We start from the raw sequence: 17,744 nt of genomic DNA, 5'->3' as shown, positions 1-17,744 counted from the left end.
AATGACCCACGGTCACAGCCCGCCTAGGTCCTGGGCCACCAATTGGACTCTGCTGGGGTCCCCTCCAGCACCATAACTAAGCACTCGGTTGCTTCGCAAAAACTCGGCCCAGTTGGCAACTGAGGTCGCTCAGGAACTGTGCTCTAGCGAGCCTAAAGCTGCCTCCAGGGACACAGCTACCAACCTAAGGAGATAGAGAGACAGTGGTCCCTGGGTCGCGCAGAGCCGAGCCCGCTTGGTGTTCAGGCAGAAACTATATTCCTAAGGCTCATCTTGGAAAGACTTCGGGGTAGTGATCTCCCCCTTTCGGTCTCTTATTTTCCAGGAGAAAAATGTCTCCTCCCCAAGGTTTTCTAGGCTCCACCAGCTCTTCTGCCCTTTTGGTATTTAAGGGACTGGCAAGTTCTGCTGAGAAACATCTTCTGGGTGACACAATATGCCAGCGCAAGTGTTTTCAGTCAAACGGATTCCTCCGCCCCACTCCACCCCCCAAGTCTGCCCATCTGGCTCTTTGGGGGGGAAAATTCTGGGTTTTGATCCAATTTCTCTTAAGAGCTATCACAGTCTTCACTCGCAGGCCACACAAGCAGCAGGGCTACGTCTGCATTTAGTACTGTGCTGTGGGAGAGGCGGCTGGGGAGTGGGAGGCTGGGGGTGGGGAGCCGGGGGCGGGGCCTCTGCCTTGAAGTCACGTGGCGGCTCAGACGGGCAATGAGGCAGGCAGCACAGCTTCAGAGTCTGGCTTTCCCAAAGCAGGTAAGTGGAGATTAATCCTCAGCCAACTCAGAGGCTGCAGTTTCCTTCGGTCGAAAAGGTCTTGGTAGCAGCTGTTGTCCCTTTCTGTTGGGCTACCCCGGGATTCCTCTCAAGTATTCAGGTCTCGGACGAATAGGCTCTGCCTACTTCTTGTTCCCTTGAACTGGAGCTTCCAAGTGCAGTGAAGGTTTGTTTAGACAGAGTTCACCTTCCCAAACCCAGTTCTCAAACGCTTCCCTTTCATGCCCGGCTAGCCAAACCCAGCAATGGTGCGGAACCACAGTCCAGCAGCCCGCTCCGGGAGCAGCTCTGGCTTTACTGAGCTAGGCACACCGCCAGACTGCCTGGAGACCTGGTGTGGCCTTTCTCCTCCTCATCACCGTTTGCAGGAAGCTGCCTTTCAGGAGCTCATTCTAAGCCTTTTCACAATGAGGGATCTCATAAGCGTTCCCAGCAGCCCAGAACACTACATCTCCAGGTCAGAACCCACGGCCTTCGGAAAGCAGGAAGGGACACTCCTCCAGCCCTGCCCTAGGTCCGGTGGCAGCAGGAATTTTTATCTCAACACCCGTTTCTCCATGTGAAAAAAGCCAGTCTGTTATTGTCACTTAAGACAGCTGAATACAATTTGGGAGACACCAGGTCCTGAGATTCCCCCCCCCCCCATCTCTGCTAGGGATGGGTGCTGTCTTGAGAGGAATCTCAGTTATGACATATATGTTTATGTACATGTATATATACACATATGTATATATACACGTGTGCATCTATGACTAAGTGCACATATGTGCAGGTGCTGACACAGGTCAGAAGAGGGTGTTGGATCCCCTAGGAGTTGGAATTACAGGCAATTGTGAGCCTCCCCACAGGGGTGCCAGAAACCAAACGCTAGTCATCTGTAAAAGCACCAAGCATTCTTAAGCACGGAGAAATCCAGCCATCCTGAGAACCAACTTTTTATTTTTCCAGTTTTGAGTTTGGAGTTTCCTATGTGTTCTGATCATACTGAACCACCCACTCTCCACCCCTTTCCTTACCAATCCAAATTCATGTCACTTTCCGAAACCCTTCAAGACCAATCTGCATTGCCTATATGTATATATATATATATATATATATATATATATATATATATATATATATATATATTCTTGGGTATGTGGGCTTTCACTGGTTAGTTTACCAGGGGATACACCCTTAGAGAAAACTCCTCTCAACAGCTCGCCATTTGATCCATGGCTGTCTATTCAGGATGGACTTGCACTGTTCTGGGAGATAAAGAAATAAGGCAATTCTTGTTGCGGTATCGAGTTGACACGTTCTCCAATTGTCCCCAGGAAGGCTTTAGGAGGTGGAGCCTGGTGATCCTTATGTCCCTGGAACATGCCTTTGAGGGGAATTCTGAGGCCCTGACCCTTTTCTTTTCCTTCTTTGTGTCCCTGCCATGCAGTAAGCCAGTGACAGTGCCATATGCTCCCCACCGTTACCATTGGCATGCCCTTCAGAGGCCCAAAGCCATGGACCCCCCCACCCCCGTCCCAGACTGGAAACTCCCAAATCGTGAGTGAAGACAAGCTGTTTTCTTTGAACACCTGTCTCACGTCCCTTGTGCTGTGCTTCCGGCCAGATCTTCCTCTCCTCCCCACTTGCAAAGACAGCCACTGCATGGTAAGCCACCACGAGCCCCAAAGGCAGTCCATTTCCACTCGGTCCCTTTCTTTCTCAGTCATAGACAGCCTGAAGGAAGCGTCACTGCATGGAGCAGGGAGACCTCAGGCCAAGGACATCCCATTGACCCTCTGGGTCTCCACAGCCTAGCCTCGCCAACAGTCCGCAGTGACCTGCTTTCAGCTTCTCACAAACTCTTTCTTACTCATAAACCTTCTTAGGACTGGGCATAACGTACGTCTCACTCTCTTCCCAATCCCTGGTTCAAATCACATCCTTCCAAACTCCTCTCTCTTCCACCCATAGTGCACATTAAATGCATTCCTGAAGGCAAAACTTGGCTTTTGTTATGTTGTGATCAAGCTGGGAAGCTAAGGAGGACTGTGTCTGAACTGCTACAAAAACCAAGGCCAAAGAGCACTTTCGAGTCTCTTGAAGGTTTAGTTTCTAGTGATCACGGCTAATATTTTGATTTGTTCTTTTTATAAAAAGAATCATCTTCATTTCTAAGCATGTGGATGAATGTGTATCTACATGCATGTGAATGTAGGGGCCCGCGGAGGTCAGAGACCTGGAATAACAGTCGGTTATGAACCATGTCACGTGGATATGCTGGGAACTGAACTTGAGTCCTCTGGAAGAGACATACATACTCTTTAACCACTGAGCCATCCAGCCCCTTGATTTACTCTTATACCATCTGTGCTGATTTACATTTTCAGTTAAGAGGGGTTCTGTGACCATCTTTGTGTGCACAAGAGGAAACTGTGGCTGAGTGACCAGAAATATTCACCCAAGCTGACCTTTAATCCCAGCATTCATTTGGGGAGAGGCAGACAGATCTCTGTGAGTTCTTTGAGGTTAGCCTGGTTTACAAAGTGAGTCCCAGGACAGCCAGAGCTCATGAGATGCTGTTCCCTCCCCCCAAAATCTTTCCTGGGATAGTTCCTATTAGGGAACCCCTCATTGTGTTCTTCCTGTTTTGAGACAGGCCATCAAGCACAGCCATTCTGGAACCAATATAGGCTGAGCTCAGAAGTGACCTGAGGGGTGAAAGTGGGTATTACTATTTGTTGGGCCTGAGGCTATTTACAGAAATGCTGTACTGGTTTTTGTTTTTGTTTTCCTCCACTGAATTTGAATCTAACTGGTAAGCTTTTTCCTGCTGATGGAAACCTTCTTCGTGTGATGACCCACCCCCACAGGTCTCCCTTGGTTCTTCCTGGTAACACTTGTTCCATTTAGGGCTAGCCATCGGCTCACTCTAATCTCAGTTTAGATTTCTCTCGCTTATACAAACAGACCCCAGGACATAGAGGAAGTGAATGGTCCAATATTGGTCTCAGGCATTTTGGTCAACCTTATAAATGGGGATGTGTTAGTGTCTCACAATCCACTGTTCACCTCTCACTTATGAGTCTGATAAAATTTCTGGAGTGTTCTATGCTCCTGCTCTGCTTTGAAAAAGTAGGAGAGAGGATGGGGAGACAGATCAGCTGGCAAGACGCTTGCCTTGCAAAAAAAACAAAACAACAACAAAACAAAACAAAAAAACCATGAGGACAAGAGTCCATTACCTGTCTGAGTGTGATCCCAGAAACTCACATGTGTGCATGCAAACACACAAACACACTCACAGCTTACTCACACTGTGTCTTGAGGAAATGGATTGGTTCGCTTTATAACTCCCAAGTTCAAACCTATCGTTTTAAATTTACCCATTCGACAACTCCTCTCTGCTATCTCCAGGGCTGCTCTGGGTCTGGCTATCTCGGAGTTGATGAAGCAGCCTTTGTTGAGTCCTTCATGACCTTCAGGTTTACCCAGGCTTTGCTCCTATCACCCCTCTGTCTTCATTTTTCCCACACAGAAGCCCTAAGGGAACAAGGCATGGCAGCCTCTTGTGAAGGATGCTCTCTGGGGTGACTGAAGATTGCTCAGCCTTCTACAGCCTTGAGATATTTCTCTGCAGAGGAAGGACATAAATCGTCAGGTCTGGATTCAGCCCTGGGAAGAACGTTATGTTTTGATTTGGTGTCCAGTACCATTTCTGATGCCATGTTAGCAATTTCTGAATTTCTGGCCCTGCATGGCCTTTAGCTAACAAACTACAAAGATCCTCACAATCCCCCTGTGTGACTATAAACAGCCTGGGTTTGGGTTCTGTTACTGTAAATGCATTAATTCAGGCATGTGCCTGCAAAGCTTCATTTGTGTTTTCTCACTCAGCCTTAAGCTCGCCCAGTAATTAACCAGCACTTGTTTGCAGACCTCCACAGTACCTGCATCTCATCTGACCTTTCCTTCTTCAGATAATTCTACATAAATTTAAGCCAAGTCTGGGTGCACAATCAATCCTGGGGGATTCCCCACTGTTCCTACCTCTTCATCCAGAAAACTACTGGCTTATTCTATTTTTGTTTCTTGCCTCTGAGGAATTCCAATCATTGACAATTCCCTTCCCCTGCTCGGGAGCCACCAAAATCTTATAAATGACCTTTCGGCCAGAACCTTGTCAGATGGACAGATTTTGAATATCACAGAATTCACCCCTGGTTTCTTCCTTGTCTTTAGGCTTGTTTGCCTTTCTCCCATTAAATTGTCCAGTTTCACGTTCTCGTTATGGGAGCTGGTGTGCTTTCTCAGATAATTGATACTTTACGGTGTGCTCAGCAATAGTAATTCAGTGCACATTCTATCAGTGACCACAAAAGGGGACCGTCATACAGACAGGCTCCCTTTGTGGGTGTGAGACAGTACATACATACACAGGAGCCAAGTGCTAGGACAGTTGTCCATTCTGGTCATGAGGACATCGCTGCCTTCTTTTCTCGTCATCACTGTCTCCTTCCCTACATGGTTAGGAGAGCGTCTCCCCATTTATTTGCTCCCAAAGCATTTATAAGTTGCTGCCTTTGCTCTGGCACTAAGACTGTCTTCAGGGCTTGGGAATAGGCTTCAATGGTACAGTAATTACCTGGTGTATGCAGTACTCTGGGTTTGGTCCAGCAACACACGCACACACTTCATCGTAGATTTTGGAGACTTTTCCAACATGTGCCTTTCCAACATGCTCCTTGAATCATTTGGCCCATTAATTTTCCTAGCTTTTCTGGCTGACCTCTTTTCTATCTGTGTGTACATGCTATTTTTGTTTTGATGGTTTTTCCATTACAATGAGGATAACTTCTTGGTAATTAAAATGTACAGATTTTTTCCCCTCCAACAATTAAATGTTACTTTTCCTAGAAGAATGAGTTAACCATGATATTCTAATAGTTCTCTTTTAGAAACTGAGGCAGCATCCCCCGGGACACTTCCACATGTACTGAAAAAAAAAACATATTTGCAGATTCCAGCCACTTCTGAAAGTCTTTAAATATGTATGATCAGATTAGTAATACTTTTTCCTTGCAAGAGAGACTTTTGTCAACGTATTGTTTTTCTACCTCACTCTAAGAACTGAGGACTCTGAGCTGGGCTTGAGGTACCCTGTGGTGCACAGCAGATGGGCCTGGTCTGCACTAAGCAGCTCATAGAGAACCCGGCATCTTGACAGAGGGTAACAGTGCTCCAAGATGGGTCCCCAGGAGCCTATTTGCAGCCTATTCTTATGGTCACAAGACAACATGGGCCTTAAAAGCTGAGAGGCTTTGGGAGATGGAGGCCAGGAGCGTCTTTTAACAGGATAGCATGAGGTCCTGTACCACAAATGTGCATCTGTTACCCACAATGCTTTTCTCCATCACTATCGGCCACACAGCATCTAAAACAGCCTCTTGCCAAGATTTTATTTCTTGGACAAACTAACAGACCCATACATAGGTCAGCCTTCATGTCTATTAGTTTGTTTCTAAAACATTTAGAGCGTCTTCAGGGACTGAAGGAACAGCTTGGTGGACATGGGACAGCTCGGTGGACCTGCGATATATGCATGGAGTATTCTCTTTGGGACCTCACAAAATCTATCCCCCCATATTGGCATGGATATAGTCACTGTGCTAAAAAGAGAGAAAGATGATTTTTAAGAAAACATGATGGAAGAACAAATTTTGGTGCTTTTAGTTTCAATCAGACCAGTACCAAATATATTTATAGAAAATGAAATAATAATATAGGTCTATGTTAAAAAAATTAGTGTTACTCTTCCTGCAGTAACAGTTAATGGTTCATCCACAGCTATGCATATATTTTTATTTCCATGTTCATATAAGAACATATCAAATCAATCAATCAATCAATCATTCAATCTATCGATCTATCCTTAATATAACAATAATATTGCAAAGACCTATCAGCCTTTTGACTGTTCCCTCCACAGTGGTTGTGCCCTATTTAAATCGTACTGAGTCCTCTAACCCGGGTAGGAATGGAGAACAGTCGAGTCCCCCAGCCAAAGCCAGCGTGCATGTATGCAGACAGATGAAATGCAAAATGGCGTGGATGAGAACCGTCCGGCATCTTTAAACAGCTACATCCCGTTCTCTTCCTAGGCCTCAGTTCCCACCTAAAAGTCCTGCTTCCTCGGGGAGTTCAGACCAGCCAGCGAGAGGACCACTGCTAGGATGCCTCAGGTACAGCACCGGCACCGGCTGCTTCTGAGCTATGCTCAACAACTCAGCCTGAAAAGAAGCAAGGGCTCATTTTGTGTTTCCTGTGCTGTTTTCCCAGCCTCAGCCATGGCCGCAGTGGACTCTTTTGGACGATCTTCTAGCAATTTCCATCTCGGTGCCTGAATCCATCTCGCCTCGGAAGAACCTTAGCAAATCCTTAGATGAGCCTTTTTTTTTTTTTTCTTTTAGCATTTCCCCCGTGTCTCCCCATTGGGATTATGTCATGATCAAAGTCTCTTCCCCTGCTTCTTCTCTTGAGATATTTGTTGAAGATCCTACACTAACGTTTAGTGTATAAAACTGCCGATTCTTCCTACAAAGCCCAGAAGACTAGCAAGGACACTGTGAGTTGACTGTCAGTGTCGAATCCCAACCTTTCGAAGATGCTGCTGTAAATGTCAGGAAATACCTGTGTGGGGATGAGGACTGCCAACTTTTAGCTGTGTGGTCCAATCACAGCGGGTCCTTACTTGGGCCCTTCAGCTCCTACAGTCGAATGGTCCGGCTGCCTCTGGGATATAGGGGGTGGGTGTTCGAGTACCGCAGCCCCCCTTGTGGGGACCTCACATTGTCTCTGTAACCAGTGGTCCTTGCCCAGCATCTGACTCTGGAACAGTTCTGGAGCTTCACCTGTAACATTTCTGCATCTCCCCACCCCCCAGTGGAGGTACTGCTGAGCAAGCAGGAAATGCTATTTGAGAAGTGACATTTTTGACTGTCAGCATGAAATTCTCCAACAACGAGATACCTGAAACCACGCCCTGAAGCCATTTAATAACATCCTCTCATTTGAATCAGCCAATAAGATGGCTCAGTGGGTAAAGGTGCTTGCTAAGAAGACAGACAGCCCTGAGTTCCCTCCCTGGGACCCACATGGTAGGAGAGAACTTACTCTGACAAGCTTTTATCTAACCTCTAACACACACACACACACACACACACACACACAGAGAGAAGAGAGAGAGAGAGAGAGAGAGAGAGAGAGAGAGAGAGAGAGAGAGAGAGAGAGAGTAATAAAGCAAAAGAGAGATGGCTCAGCATTTAAGAGCACTTGCTGTTCTTGCATAGGATCAGGGTTAGGTTCCCAGCACGCATATGTGAAGACTGTTCACAACCACCCATAACTCCTGTTCCAGGGGACTAAGGCACATACTTGGTGCACATCCATACACAAAGGCAAAACGCTCATGCAGAATAAACGAAAATAAATAGATTCTTAGAAAATTAAAAGCAGCTCTTGGATCCCTATGTACCCACGATACGCAGTTCCCGAAATGAGTGGACCGCACAGCCTTTACTCTATTTCAGTAAGTTCCCGACGGCAGATCTGGCTTGCAACCATTTATCCACCACATGGCAACTGTGGGAATGGACAGTGAGCGAGTCTGTGTCGTTCTCCTTGGCAGCAGATGGCTACACTATTTGTATTAATGAACAATTCAGTGCCAAGCACAAATACCATGGACTGTTAGCAAGAGGAACGGGCATTTAAGTTATTAATCAAACCCCAAACTGCTTGGAATGGTGAAGGCAGAGAAAGTACATAAGAGTTCCCACTGACAGGAGAGGGAAGGGCCTGTCTGGAAGGAAGTGTGCTCCCGTGACCTTCCTCCCCACCATTTCTCTGATCTTCAGTTTTGCCTAAGAAGGGAGAACATTTCCTCATCTTCTGTATGGGGGAGGGAAGGAGGAGGAGAAGAGAGAGGGAGGAGGGAGGGAGGGAGAGACAGAGAGAAACAGAGACAGAGACAGAGGGGGGAAGATCGAGAGAGCATGTCCTGGGCTAAGATTAGCAGTCTGGAAAGACCAGAATGGTAAAAGGGGGATGTACCTGCAGCTCCCTCATGAGGTTGATATAAGGAGTCAAGGAATTCACGCTCAGACTCCACTCAGAGCAGCCACAGAAACACAGCAAGTACTAAAAGTGGTTTCCAACATTAGTTGAGTACCGTGGATAAAGACCATTGCTTGGGTTATAATAGAATGCCTATGGTGTGCCACATTCTGTGAGGGCCTTTGCAAATATAGAAACTGGGGGGAACCCACAGCACCCTGTCAGGCCCCCTAGATAACCTTGACATTGGGTGGGGTTTAGGCCTAGTGAGTCCTCACTACAAGAAAGAATTCTGTAGACTTGACTATGCAAGTTGATGTGGCCTGTCCCTGTTTATAAATGCACCCGAGACTCAGGACGCTTAAGTGACTTGCCAGGGGGCTGGAGAGATGGCTCAGGGGTTAAGAGCACTGATTGCTTTTCCAAAGGTCCTGAGTTCAATTCCCAGCAACCACATGGTGATTCACAACCATCTGTAATGGAATCTGATGTCTTCTCTTTTCTGGTCTGTCTGACAGCTATAGTGTGCTCAAATACATAAAATAAACAAATAAACTTTTTTTTTAAAGTGACTTGCTCATGGTCCCCAGGAATGCAAATGTCACGGCAGAGGCTAAATCCAGGCCTCAGGACACCAAGTCCAGAGTTGTTTCTCCCTAAGCCACAGCTGTGTCTCATCTTCACCGAGGTTTATCTTTTCCTGTCAGCTCAATAATACATCCCATATGCCTTGTGATGGATTGTGCGTTAGAAATGGGAATATGTTTAGAGTAATACTATTTTACAGACACTAACACAAATGGAAAACTGTTCTTAGAAAAGGAGTATTTCCCTCAGCATCCCCCCTACCCCCCCACAAGTCACGTCAGAAGTTGAAAGAGATAAAGAATTATTTATCTGTCTTTTGGATTGGCAAGAGGTTTTAAATTTTTTTTCTGCCAATTAGTCACAGTACCCTTTCCTGGGTTTAACCATGTTCTAGACCACCATGAACAGTTATATAACAAGAACATGGGTAAGTTGGTCCACATGTGGGTTCTATTCTTCTCTGCAAACTCTTCAGTCTAGACCATTCCAGGGCAGTCTCAGGTTGTAAGCCAGGTGTCTTCTGGTCTTGGATGAGTGTGTGTGTGTGTGTGTGTGTGTGTATGTGTAACTGTGTATATGTGTGTGTGTTCGTGTATCGGTGTGTATGTATATCTGTGTGTGCATGTGTGTATCTATGTGTATGTGTAACTGTGTGTGCACGTGTGTGTATCTCTGTGAATGTGCATGTGTATGTGTGTGTATGTGTAACTGTGTGTATCTGTGTGTGTGTATGTATAACTGTGTGTGTGTGAGTGTGTATCTGTGGTATCTGTGTGTGTATGTGTATTTGTGTGTGTGTGTGTGTGTGTGTGTGTGTGGCAGGTGGATACAGAGGGCACCAGCTTGCCTTGAGCGTCATTTCCTCCTGCATACTCTTAACTCAGGCTGATAGGAGGGGCAAACTGCTCCTTAACCAGCGTCTGTAGATTCTACAATGGCGGACGCTTACTCAAGAAGATGACAGGTTCCTGCAATTTAGGAGCTCTTTTCTCAAAATAGTCCCAGCAGAGAAAAATGAAAACATTTTTCTGGCCTTGAACGTCTTAGCCAAGGATGGCCTTGCACTCGTGACCCTCCTGCTTCAGCCTCTAAGGGTTGGGACTATGGGAGTGTGTCACCACCAGCTTTTCCTGTCATATGATCCTGAGATGGGACATTGAGTACTCAGTTTAGCATCGTTACGATAGCTACCAGAGGAAAGCGTTGGCTTTTTCCCCTTCTGAGGTAGGGTTTCCCTGTGTAGCCCCGGCTGTTGTGGAACTCACTCTGCAGACCAGGCCTCAAAGAGAGACCCACCTGCATCCTCCTTCCAAGTGCTGGGATTAAAGGCATGTGCCAATGCCTTCCGGCCAGGAAAGCATCTTAAAGCAGATTTATTTACTCTGCTTTGTGGGTTTAGAGGTGTCAGACCAGAATCTTTGTCTGCATTGTTTCTAGGTCTGTTGTGAGGCCATTTATCTCAAAGGCAGAAGCTAATCATCTCACAGTGGACAGGAAGCAGAGGAGGAGCAGAGAAAGTCTAAGGGAGAGGAACCTTCCTTCAAAAGTTCTCTCCCAGTGACCCACCTCCAATAGGGCCTGTCTCCTCACATCCACTACCACATCCTCCAGTGACACTGTCAAATCATGAATCCACAAGTGGATTAACCCATGATGAAACCAGATTCTTCAAGATCCAAGCACTTCCTAAAAACCCATCAGCTGATAACCCAATGCAAGAGCCTCAGGGACATAATCCAGACACAGCAGACAGTATTCTGAAGTCAAAATAGCAAACTGTTTCTGCGGCGATGACCGGTGTGTGACAAGGCAAGCTAAATTCTCATGAATCTCATGTGCTAGGACAAAAATGACCTGGGTGTGGCCAGCAGGGATGGGTCTGTAGATGTCACCATGAATCTCATGTTGGTGACACAGCCTCTCAGCGATGCATTTGCACTAAAACTCTTATTTATTTTTCATGCTACACCTTCTTCCATCAAAGGTATTAAGCTAAGTGAGAATAAAAACATATCACCCACCCAAATGTCCAAATATTAATTATTCTTCTCTCCAAGGTACCAATTACTGCAAAGAAACCCTGTAATTTTTGTAGTCCTGTTAATGAGCTGTGCATTTCTGTGTGCTCTTCTGACAACCAGGGGGAAAAAATCCTAATGTGGTTTCAGGTGTCCCCTATTGTAAAGCAATCTATTTTTCAGGATGACCCCATTAAGGGCAGAAAATGCATACTGGGACCTTGAAAGCTCGCCTTTAAACAGATTCAAATGGCTGCCTTGCCAGAGAAAAGCTATCCAGCAAGTTCGAGTGGGCTATCAAACTTGGGCAGACGGAATCAGAGTTTTTGAAAGCAACCGGTACAGCGTGACGTCAAGGGTTAGAAACAGATGCTCAGGAGGGAAGAGTCAGTACCGAGGATGAAGCGCTGAGCACTGTGGGTCATCTAAAAGGAAAATGTGTCCCTTGACAAAATGCCTCAAGTTTGGCTGATGGTGCATGCAAACGCAGGTTTATAAGGCTGCCGCCAGTCAGCCGAGGCGAGATTGCCTATGGACAAACAGAACGTGTTTGCATCCGTGAGCCAATCATGCTAAGAGGAATGTAATGGTACAGAGACTTGCATGGAGAAGTGCAACGGATCACCTCTGTGCACATAGATAAGAGCAGAAAGCACTATCAGGTAACAGGACAAATTGTCCCTGTCGGCCGGGGCAAGCTCCAGCGAGGAATTTGAGATCTGAGTATCCTGGAAGATGAACAAACATAGCGACTGCTAAAATGCTCCAGGGAAACACAAGGCGACACCCTCTGGAGCTTTTCTCTCCTATTTGTTGCTCTGCTTCGACCCTCAGAGGACACAGATCTAAATCAATCGGCCTCGTTTTGCTAAAAATCTTTTCTTTTCAGGGACTTGTGTTTCCCCTCTGATTTTCTCACTCTGTCTAATGCAGTATTTTGATTTCTGAAAGTTCTACCTTTGGGCAGCAATGCTTAAATAGACAATTGAAAACTGCAGGGAAAAAAAAAACCATCAGGGAACTCTGGAGTTAACCCTTTTTGTAAACTGTGCTTGGGACCCTTTATTCTCCATTCGAATTTCCATGGTCCATTTCTGCCCAGAATCTCGAAACTGCTTCTCCTCTTCCTCCTCCTCCTCAGAATTATGAACTTTTATACTTCACCAGGCTTCCTGCCCTCACCCCTGATTAGGCCATATGCAGCCTGTTCCTCTCAAAGGACAGCTACGAAGCTAAGTGTCTTCCTTAAAGATGTCCATTTGTCAGCAAGGAACCTCAAGTCTAACTGGCGATACTGCATGCGTCCTCGGTAAAGCAGACCTTCACTTTCCTGCCATTCCTGACCACTGCAAAGAGAAGGGAGGATAGAACCAGGCTCTTGATTAAAGAAAAGAAGAATCTCTCGCAGGCTGGGAAAACCAGACTCTCCTCACGTTAACTTCAGTTTTATGAATGTCTAAACAAAGAAAAGTCTGAAACTTGAAGCCATTGTTCTCAAGAATCCCGAGAAACAGAAGCAGACAAAAGTAGTCTGAACAATTAGGGGGGCTTTGCCTAAAGTATTTAGTAGGATTAACACACTCCAGTTAGTCTATGGTGTTTTCTGATAATCCTCCTCTGGTTGTGCTGTTTCACTTGGGTGCACCCTCCCCACCCCCCCAACTTTGGAAGGTGTCAGGGACATACCTCTTTCATTATCCACCCTGCACACTTAAAGGCAGGACCAAATTCTGCAGCCATGTGTAGTTTTTTAAAAATGTGCTTGGAACCTAATTCATTTAGCAAGGCTGTAAGCAGAAAAGAGCACTTTAGGTTCTCTACCTTCTTAACACCATAACCCTTTAATATGTTATAGTATCCCCCAACCATAAAATTATTTTCTGTTGCTACTTCATAACAGTAATTTTGCTACTGTTATGAATTGTAATGTAACGAGTCACATGTCTCCTATGTGACCCCTATGTGACGGGGGTCGAGACCCACAGGTTGAGCACCGCTGCTGTAGACTCAGCACCATGGCCACGCCCCTACAGATCCCTAGAATCCTTTCTTTTCCAGGAAATGAAAATATCAGCCTGCTTCCTGGTAGCAGTGAGCATCCTGGCTTGGTCTCTCCCTGTCCTGGTGTCAGGGATGTGTAATATCGTTAATTTTGAACTTGGGCTACCAAAGACTCAGGAATCGAGCTAAATAGGAGCCTCCCAGTCTTCCTTCTGTATCGTCCTAAATCCTGGGCAGGAAGCAATGGCAGTCAAATATGCCCTCCTTTATAGGATGCCAAGCAGGTCGAGGGCCCCCTTTGCCATTATTATTAAACGAATATGTGTGTATGGAGAGGCAGAACCAAGACGGGATGGAGTGGGTAGGAGGGTCAGACAAGCTGCATGTGTGAGCATGTGGCTCAGCTGGCAAAGTGCCTGCCCAGCATACACAAAGCCTTGGGTTCGATTCCCAACGATGCATATGAGATAGGAGAATCAGAAGGTCAAGGTCATTTTTGGCTATGTAGAAAAGTCAGTAGCAGCCCAGGACACATCAGACTCACAGGAAAAGGAGAAAGAAAAGGAGGCTGGATCCCTGCTCACTACCACTGCAGCCCAGAGTCTCTGGGGGAATGCGCTTCATCACAGGCAGAAAGCCACAATGCTCTCCAAGGAGCCAGAGTGCCCTTCACACAGACACAACTCATCCCCTGCTAGTATCAGCCGGCCTGGAAGGTGGCAGCATAAACCATCCGTAAAGAATGTGCAGCCCGCCTAGATGTGTGGGTGCCCCACCCAGAGCCTTTGTCCACCTGCCTGCCAGTGAAGTAGGCTTGCTTGAACAGCAGAAATTCTTCCCCTTGTGTGTGTGTGTGGGGGGGGGGGAGAGAAACAAAGGAGGCCATTTGGGGGTACACTGTGAAGATAGCACGCTGTTCTTTCCCGGTTCTTTAGTTACCCTTAAGAGCACACTTGAACACCCAATCTCTAAGAGTCAGGGTTAGTGTTAGGCCTCACAAATGACCCATGTAGATACAAGTAAACTAGAGAGTAGGAAGTAGAGTGATCCCACAGGCTTGCCAGATCCCTGGACCAGATGCTGAGGGACAAAGGCAAGTGACAGTTTGTTTTTGCTAGGAGAACCCAAAACTACACGGAGAGGGCGGGCGAGATCCTGCCATTAATACAATTCGCCTTTCGGTCTCTGGAGCTAAGACCCAGGCTTGGGGTGCTCCGGCTCTACAGAATGCAAGAGCGCTAGTTTTTCAGGATGGTCGGCTAGTTCCCATTTCTCCATCTCAGGCGAACTTTGAGGACGCCCAACTTTATGGCTTGTGAGGAACGTCCAGATCACCATTTCCGCTAGATGGCGATATTTCCCCTAATCCATCCACCTCAAGACACCCAATTTATAAAATAAATACAATCCAACGCCTTCCGAAACCACACCGCATAATAACAGCACACAGGCTCCCATTAAAATCCCAGTCTCGGGAAATTGACTCTCCCTCCGAGAAAATCTAATGCAACTACTTTAGTAAGATGCAATCGAGAACTGCATCCAAGAGTCTTTCATATTTACACGGGGTCCCCCAATACACCTGTCCCTCTTCCCTAGTTACACCGGCTCCTAGGGATGAGCCATGGTTCAAGTCAGGCGCTGAGTCCTCGCGGTACTTTGCCTTCCTCTTAGGAACGTCGGACCTTTTGGGACTCTTCTGGGGACTTGGGGTACGCCGGATGCTCCTAGACAAGGGTCGCTACACTGTACAATGCTGACGCCCCCCCCCCCCAGGTGCGTTCATTTACAGCCTTTGCAACCCTGTCTTTGGTGAAACGAGCAAATCGGGCTTCAGAGTTGGTCAGCGAGGTGACCAGATCTGTCAAGAGCTCCGTGGGTCGGGGTGGCGGGGAGCTCTCTTCCACCCAGGAAGAGGTGGCCGCGCGCAGGAGAGAGAACTCCAAGCCGGTACACAGTGGGTGGGACAGGCGCCGGGTCTGCCCAGCCACGCGCAGCGCCTGGTGCCCGCAGGGCAGCATTTTAGGGGGGGGGGGGAAGAAAAACAGAAAACACCAAACCACAAAACTTTCCTGCTGCCAAGAGCGAAGGCGATTCATCCGAAGCAAAGTCCTAAGCGTGTGAGAGGGGACACCGGGTTGATCGCCACTGATCAGTGAGGTGGCTGAGCGCAAGTGTCCGCAGCGCCTTGGGGACCTCGGGACCCCGTGCCCCTCTGTCCGCGCTTACCTTGGCGGCTGCATGAGCCCCTCCAGCCCGCGGGGGGTCGGCGCTGGCGGGGCTGCGCGCGAAGACTAGGTGTAGGGCGGTCGCTCGTGGGCCCCTGGGTGAGGTGGGAGGGGCCCGGCTGGCGCTGGTCCCCGCAGCTCCGCGGACTCAGTAGTGGCCCGGGGCGCTCCGCCTGCTCCGGGGCTGCATGCCTGCGAGCGCCTGGAGGAGCGGGCCTCAGGAGCGGCCGGCTGGCCAGTGCTTCCCGGGCGCAGGGCTCCGGCGGCGCGGCTTGCACTTCCGAGACGCCTGCAGAGTAGGGCGGCCCGGGCTAAGCTGCTGCCTCGCCCGGCCTGTCGCCGCCACCGCCACCGCTAAGCGCGGCGTCGCGAGGTTCGTTTGCGCGCGGCAGGGAGGGGGCGGGCCGGGCGTCCGGGGAGCGGGCGGGGGGCGAGCGCGGGCGGGGCGGAGGGAGGGAGGGGCGGGAGAGGTGGGGTCTGGGTTCCGAAGGCCCCGCCCAGCCGCGGTCCCACCCTTGCTGATCCCGACCAGTGGGTGTGTGAAGACCTGGGGGTGAGCCTGCCAGAAAGCGCACACTTTCTCTGCCCGCTCGCGATCCCAGGGTGGGAGCAGCAAGTGCGGCACCCTCCCTCCCCCTAACGCCTTCAACTTTCCTAACCCGGGACAAGATGGCTTGGAGTCCACATTTTCAACCTGGGGGCCTACGGTGGTCAGAGGTTTCTAATCGTGGATAAATATTGACATCTGCCGAGGCTCACCTTTGTTCTATAGGGATTTTACTCTTGTTTAAGAATCTTATTGGAAAAAAATATGCATATTGCATGCACTGTGCGCGAATACAGTCGACTAAAATTACACGCAGGGCCTGGAGTAAAGAGACCGTTTTGCACGCCCTCCCCACTGCGGTCCAGTTTTAGAGGTAACCTCCGGTCACAGCGTCTCCCTCCCCTCACGCCCACGCCCCGCACCCTCCTCGCATAGATTGCTAGAGGAAACTCCCCGGCTTCTCAAAAGGATTCTTCATGCAGCTCACGCACACAGTGGAGAGAGAGCACAGCCAGTTGCTAGCGGCTCATCTCCAGGGTCTCACCCCAACGCCACGTATAGGTCTGAAACTCTAGCTGGGGTGTGAAGTCAGTCGGGACACACAGCTCACACTCAAATTAGCACTGAACAGTTAGCTCTGCCAGGATATTTTATACAGGGTTACGACCTCATCTTCTCTCAATCTGAACCGAGCGCTGGAATTTTGAGAGGATGAGAACTCTGTATTTAATGAAAAGGTATCGTCAGCATGAAGACCCTCATCGCTATTTACGCTGTGGTCTTAAGGGATGTGGTTTTGAGCTCAATGTTCTGCATTCTATTGGCCAAATGGATTTGGATAATCTATAACTGAGCTATAAATAAGCTCCATGTGTTTTTAGCAGGAAAGGATTGGGCGTGTTGCAGTTGGCCCGTTTCTATAATTAGCCCTGACCTCGGACAAATCTTTTAGGTCTGTTGAGCCTCAGTTTCCTTGCCTATAAACAAGGGAGTCGTACTAGAAAGAGAGATGGAGGGAGGAATGGAGGGAAGCGAGAGAGAGAGAGAGAGAGAGAGAGAGAGAGAGAGAGAGAGAGAGAGAGAGAATTTACATTTCCTTCTGCTTGAGGACATTCTCCCAACACTCTTCAATTCTCAAATCCCAGGCGTTGTTTTCCCCAGCTCTGACGTCAGTCTGTAATTACACCTTTATTTGTGGCCTTCTCACCATCCATCAGTGATCAGGAACCACTCCTTGGGTTCATCATGCCATCCTCAGCACCCAGGAGAGCCTGCTGTCCAACAGGAACACAGTGCTTGTTATCTCTCAGGCCACACCCCCCTCCCCAGTTAGGGGGTACAAACAGCCCCCTTCCTAGACCCAGAGGGATTAATCTCAGCTCAACCTTGGGTCAGTGGAGAAAGCCGGAGTTATTTACCTTGATGAGCGTGGCCGGCGAAGACAAGGAGTAGTAATGCCACTCATCCCATTCTCAGTTGCCACAGAATTCT

At 48.2% G+C, this 17,744-nt stretch overlaps 1 protein-coding gene and 1 long non-coding RNA gene across 4 annotated transcripts in view; one reads left to right on the top strand and one right to left on the bottom strand.

Annotated features, from left to right (window-relative positions):
- The window catches only part of RGMA (repulsive guidance molecule BMP co-receptor a), a 42,658-nt gene extending 25,203 nt beyond the window's left edge, over positions 1 to 17,455 (bottom strand). Inside the window, exon 1 of one of the 3 annotated variants that reach the window (XM_080913767.1) lies at positions 17,345 to 17,455. In XM_080913767.1, coding sequence (XP_080769893.1) covers positions 17,345 to 17,346 — 2 coding nt within the window. In that variant the 5' untranslated portion in view covers positions 17,347 to 17,455. Of the gene's footprint in view, positions 1 to 184; positions 364 to 15,707; positions 15,890 to 17,344 lie in introns of those variants that run through there. The other 2 variants (XM_080913766.1, XM_080913768.1) reach the window with 2 other exon arrangements.
- LOC308419195 lies at positions 690 to 8,634 on the top strand. Its single transcript, XR_013974984.1, has 4 exons — positions 690 to 756; positions 4,295 to 4,417; positions 6,918 to 6,998; positions 7,096 to 8,634. It is a non-coding gene; the product is annotated as an uncharacterized lncRNA (long non-coding RNA).
- Positions 17,456 to 17,744: the final 289 nt, after the last annotated feature.

The sequence above is a fragment of the Micromys minutus genome (assembly GCF_963924665.1).
Source record: "Micromys minutus genome assembly, chromosome: 3".
In the NCBI taxonomy this organism is placed as follows: Eukaryota; Metazoa; Chordata; class Mammalia; order Rodentia; family Muridae; genus Micromys; species Micromys minutus.
Note: the sequence above shows the minus strand (reverse complement) of the source record. Positions and strands in the feature narration are given on the sequence as shown.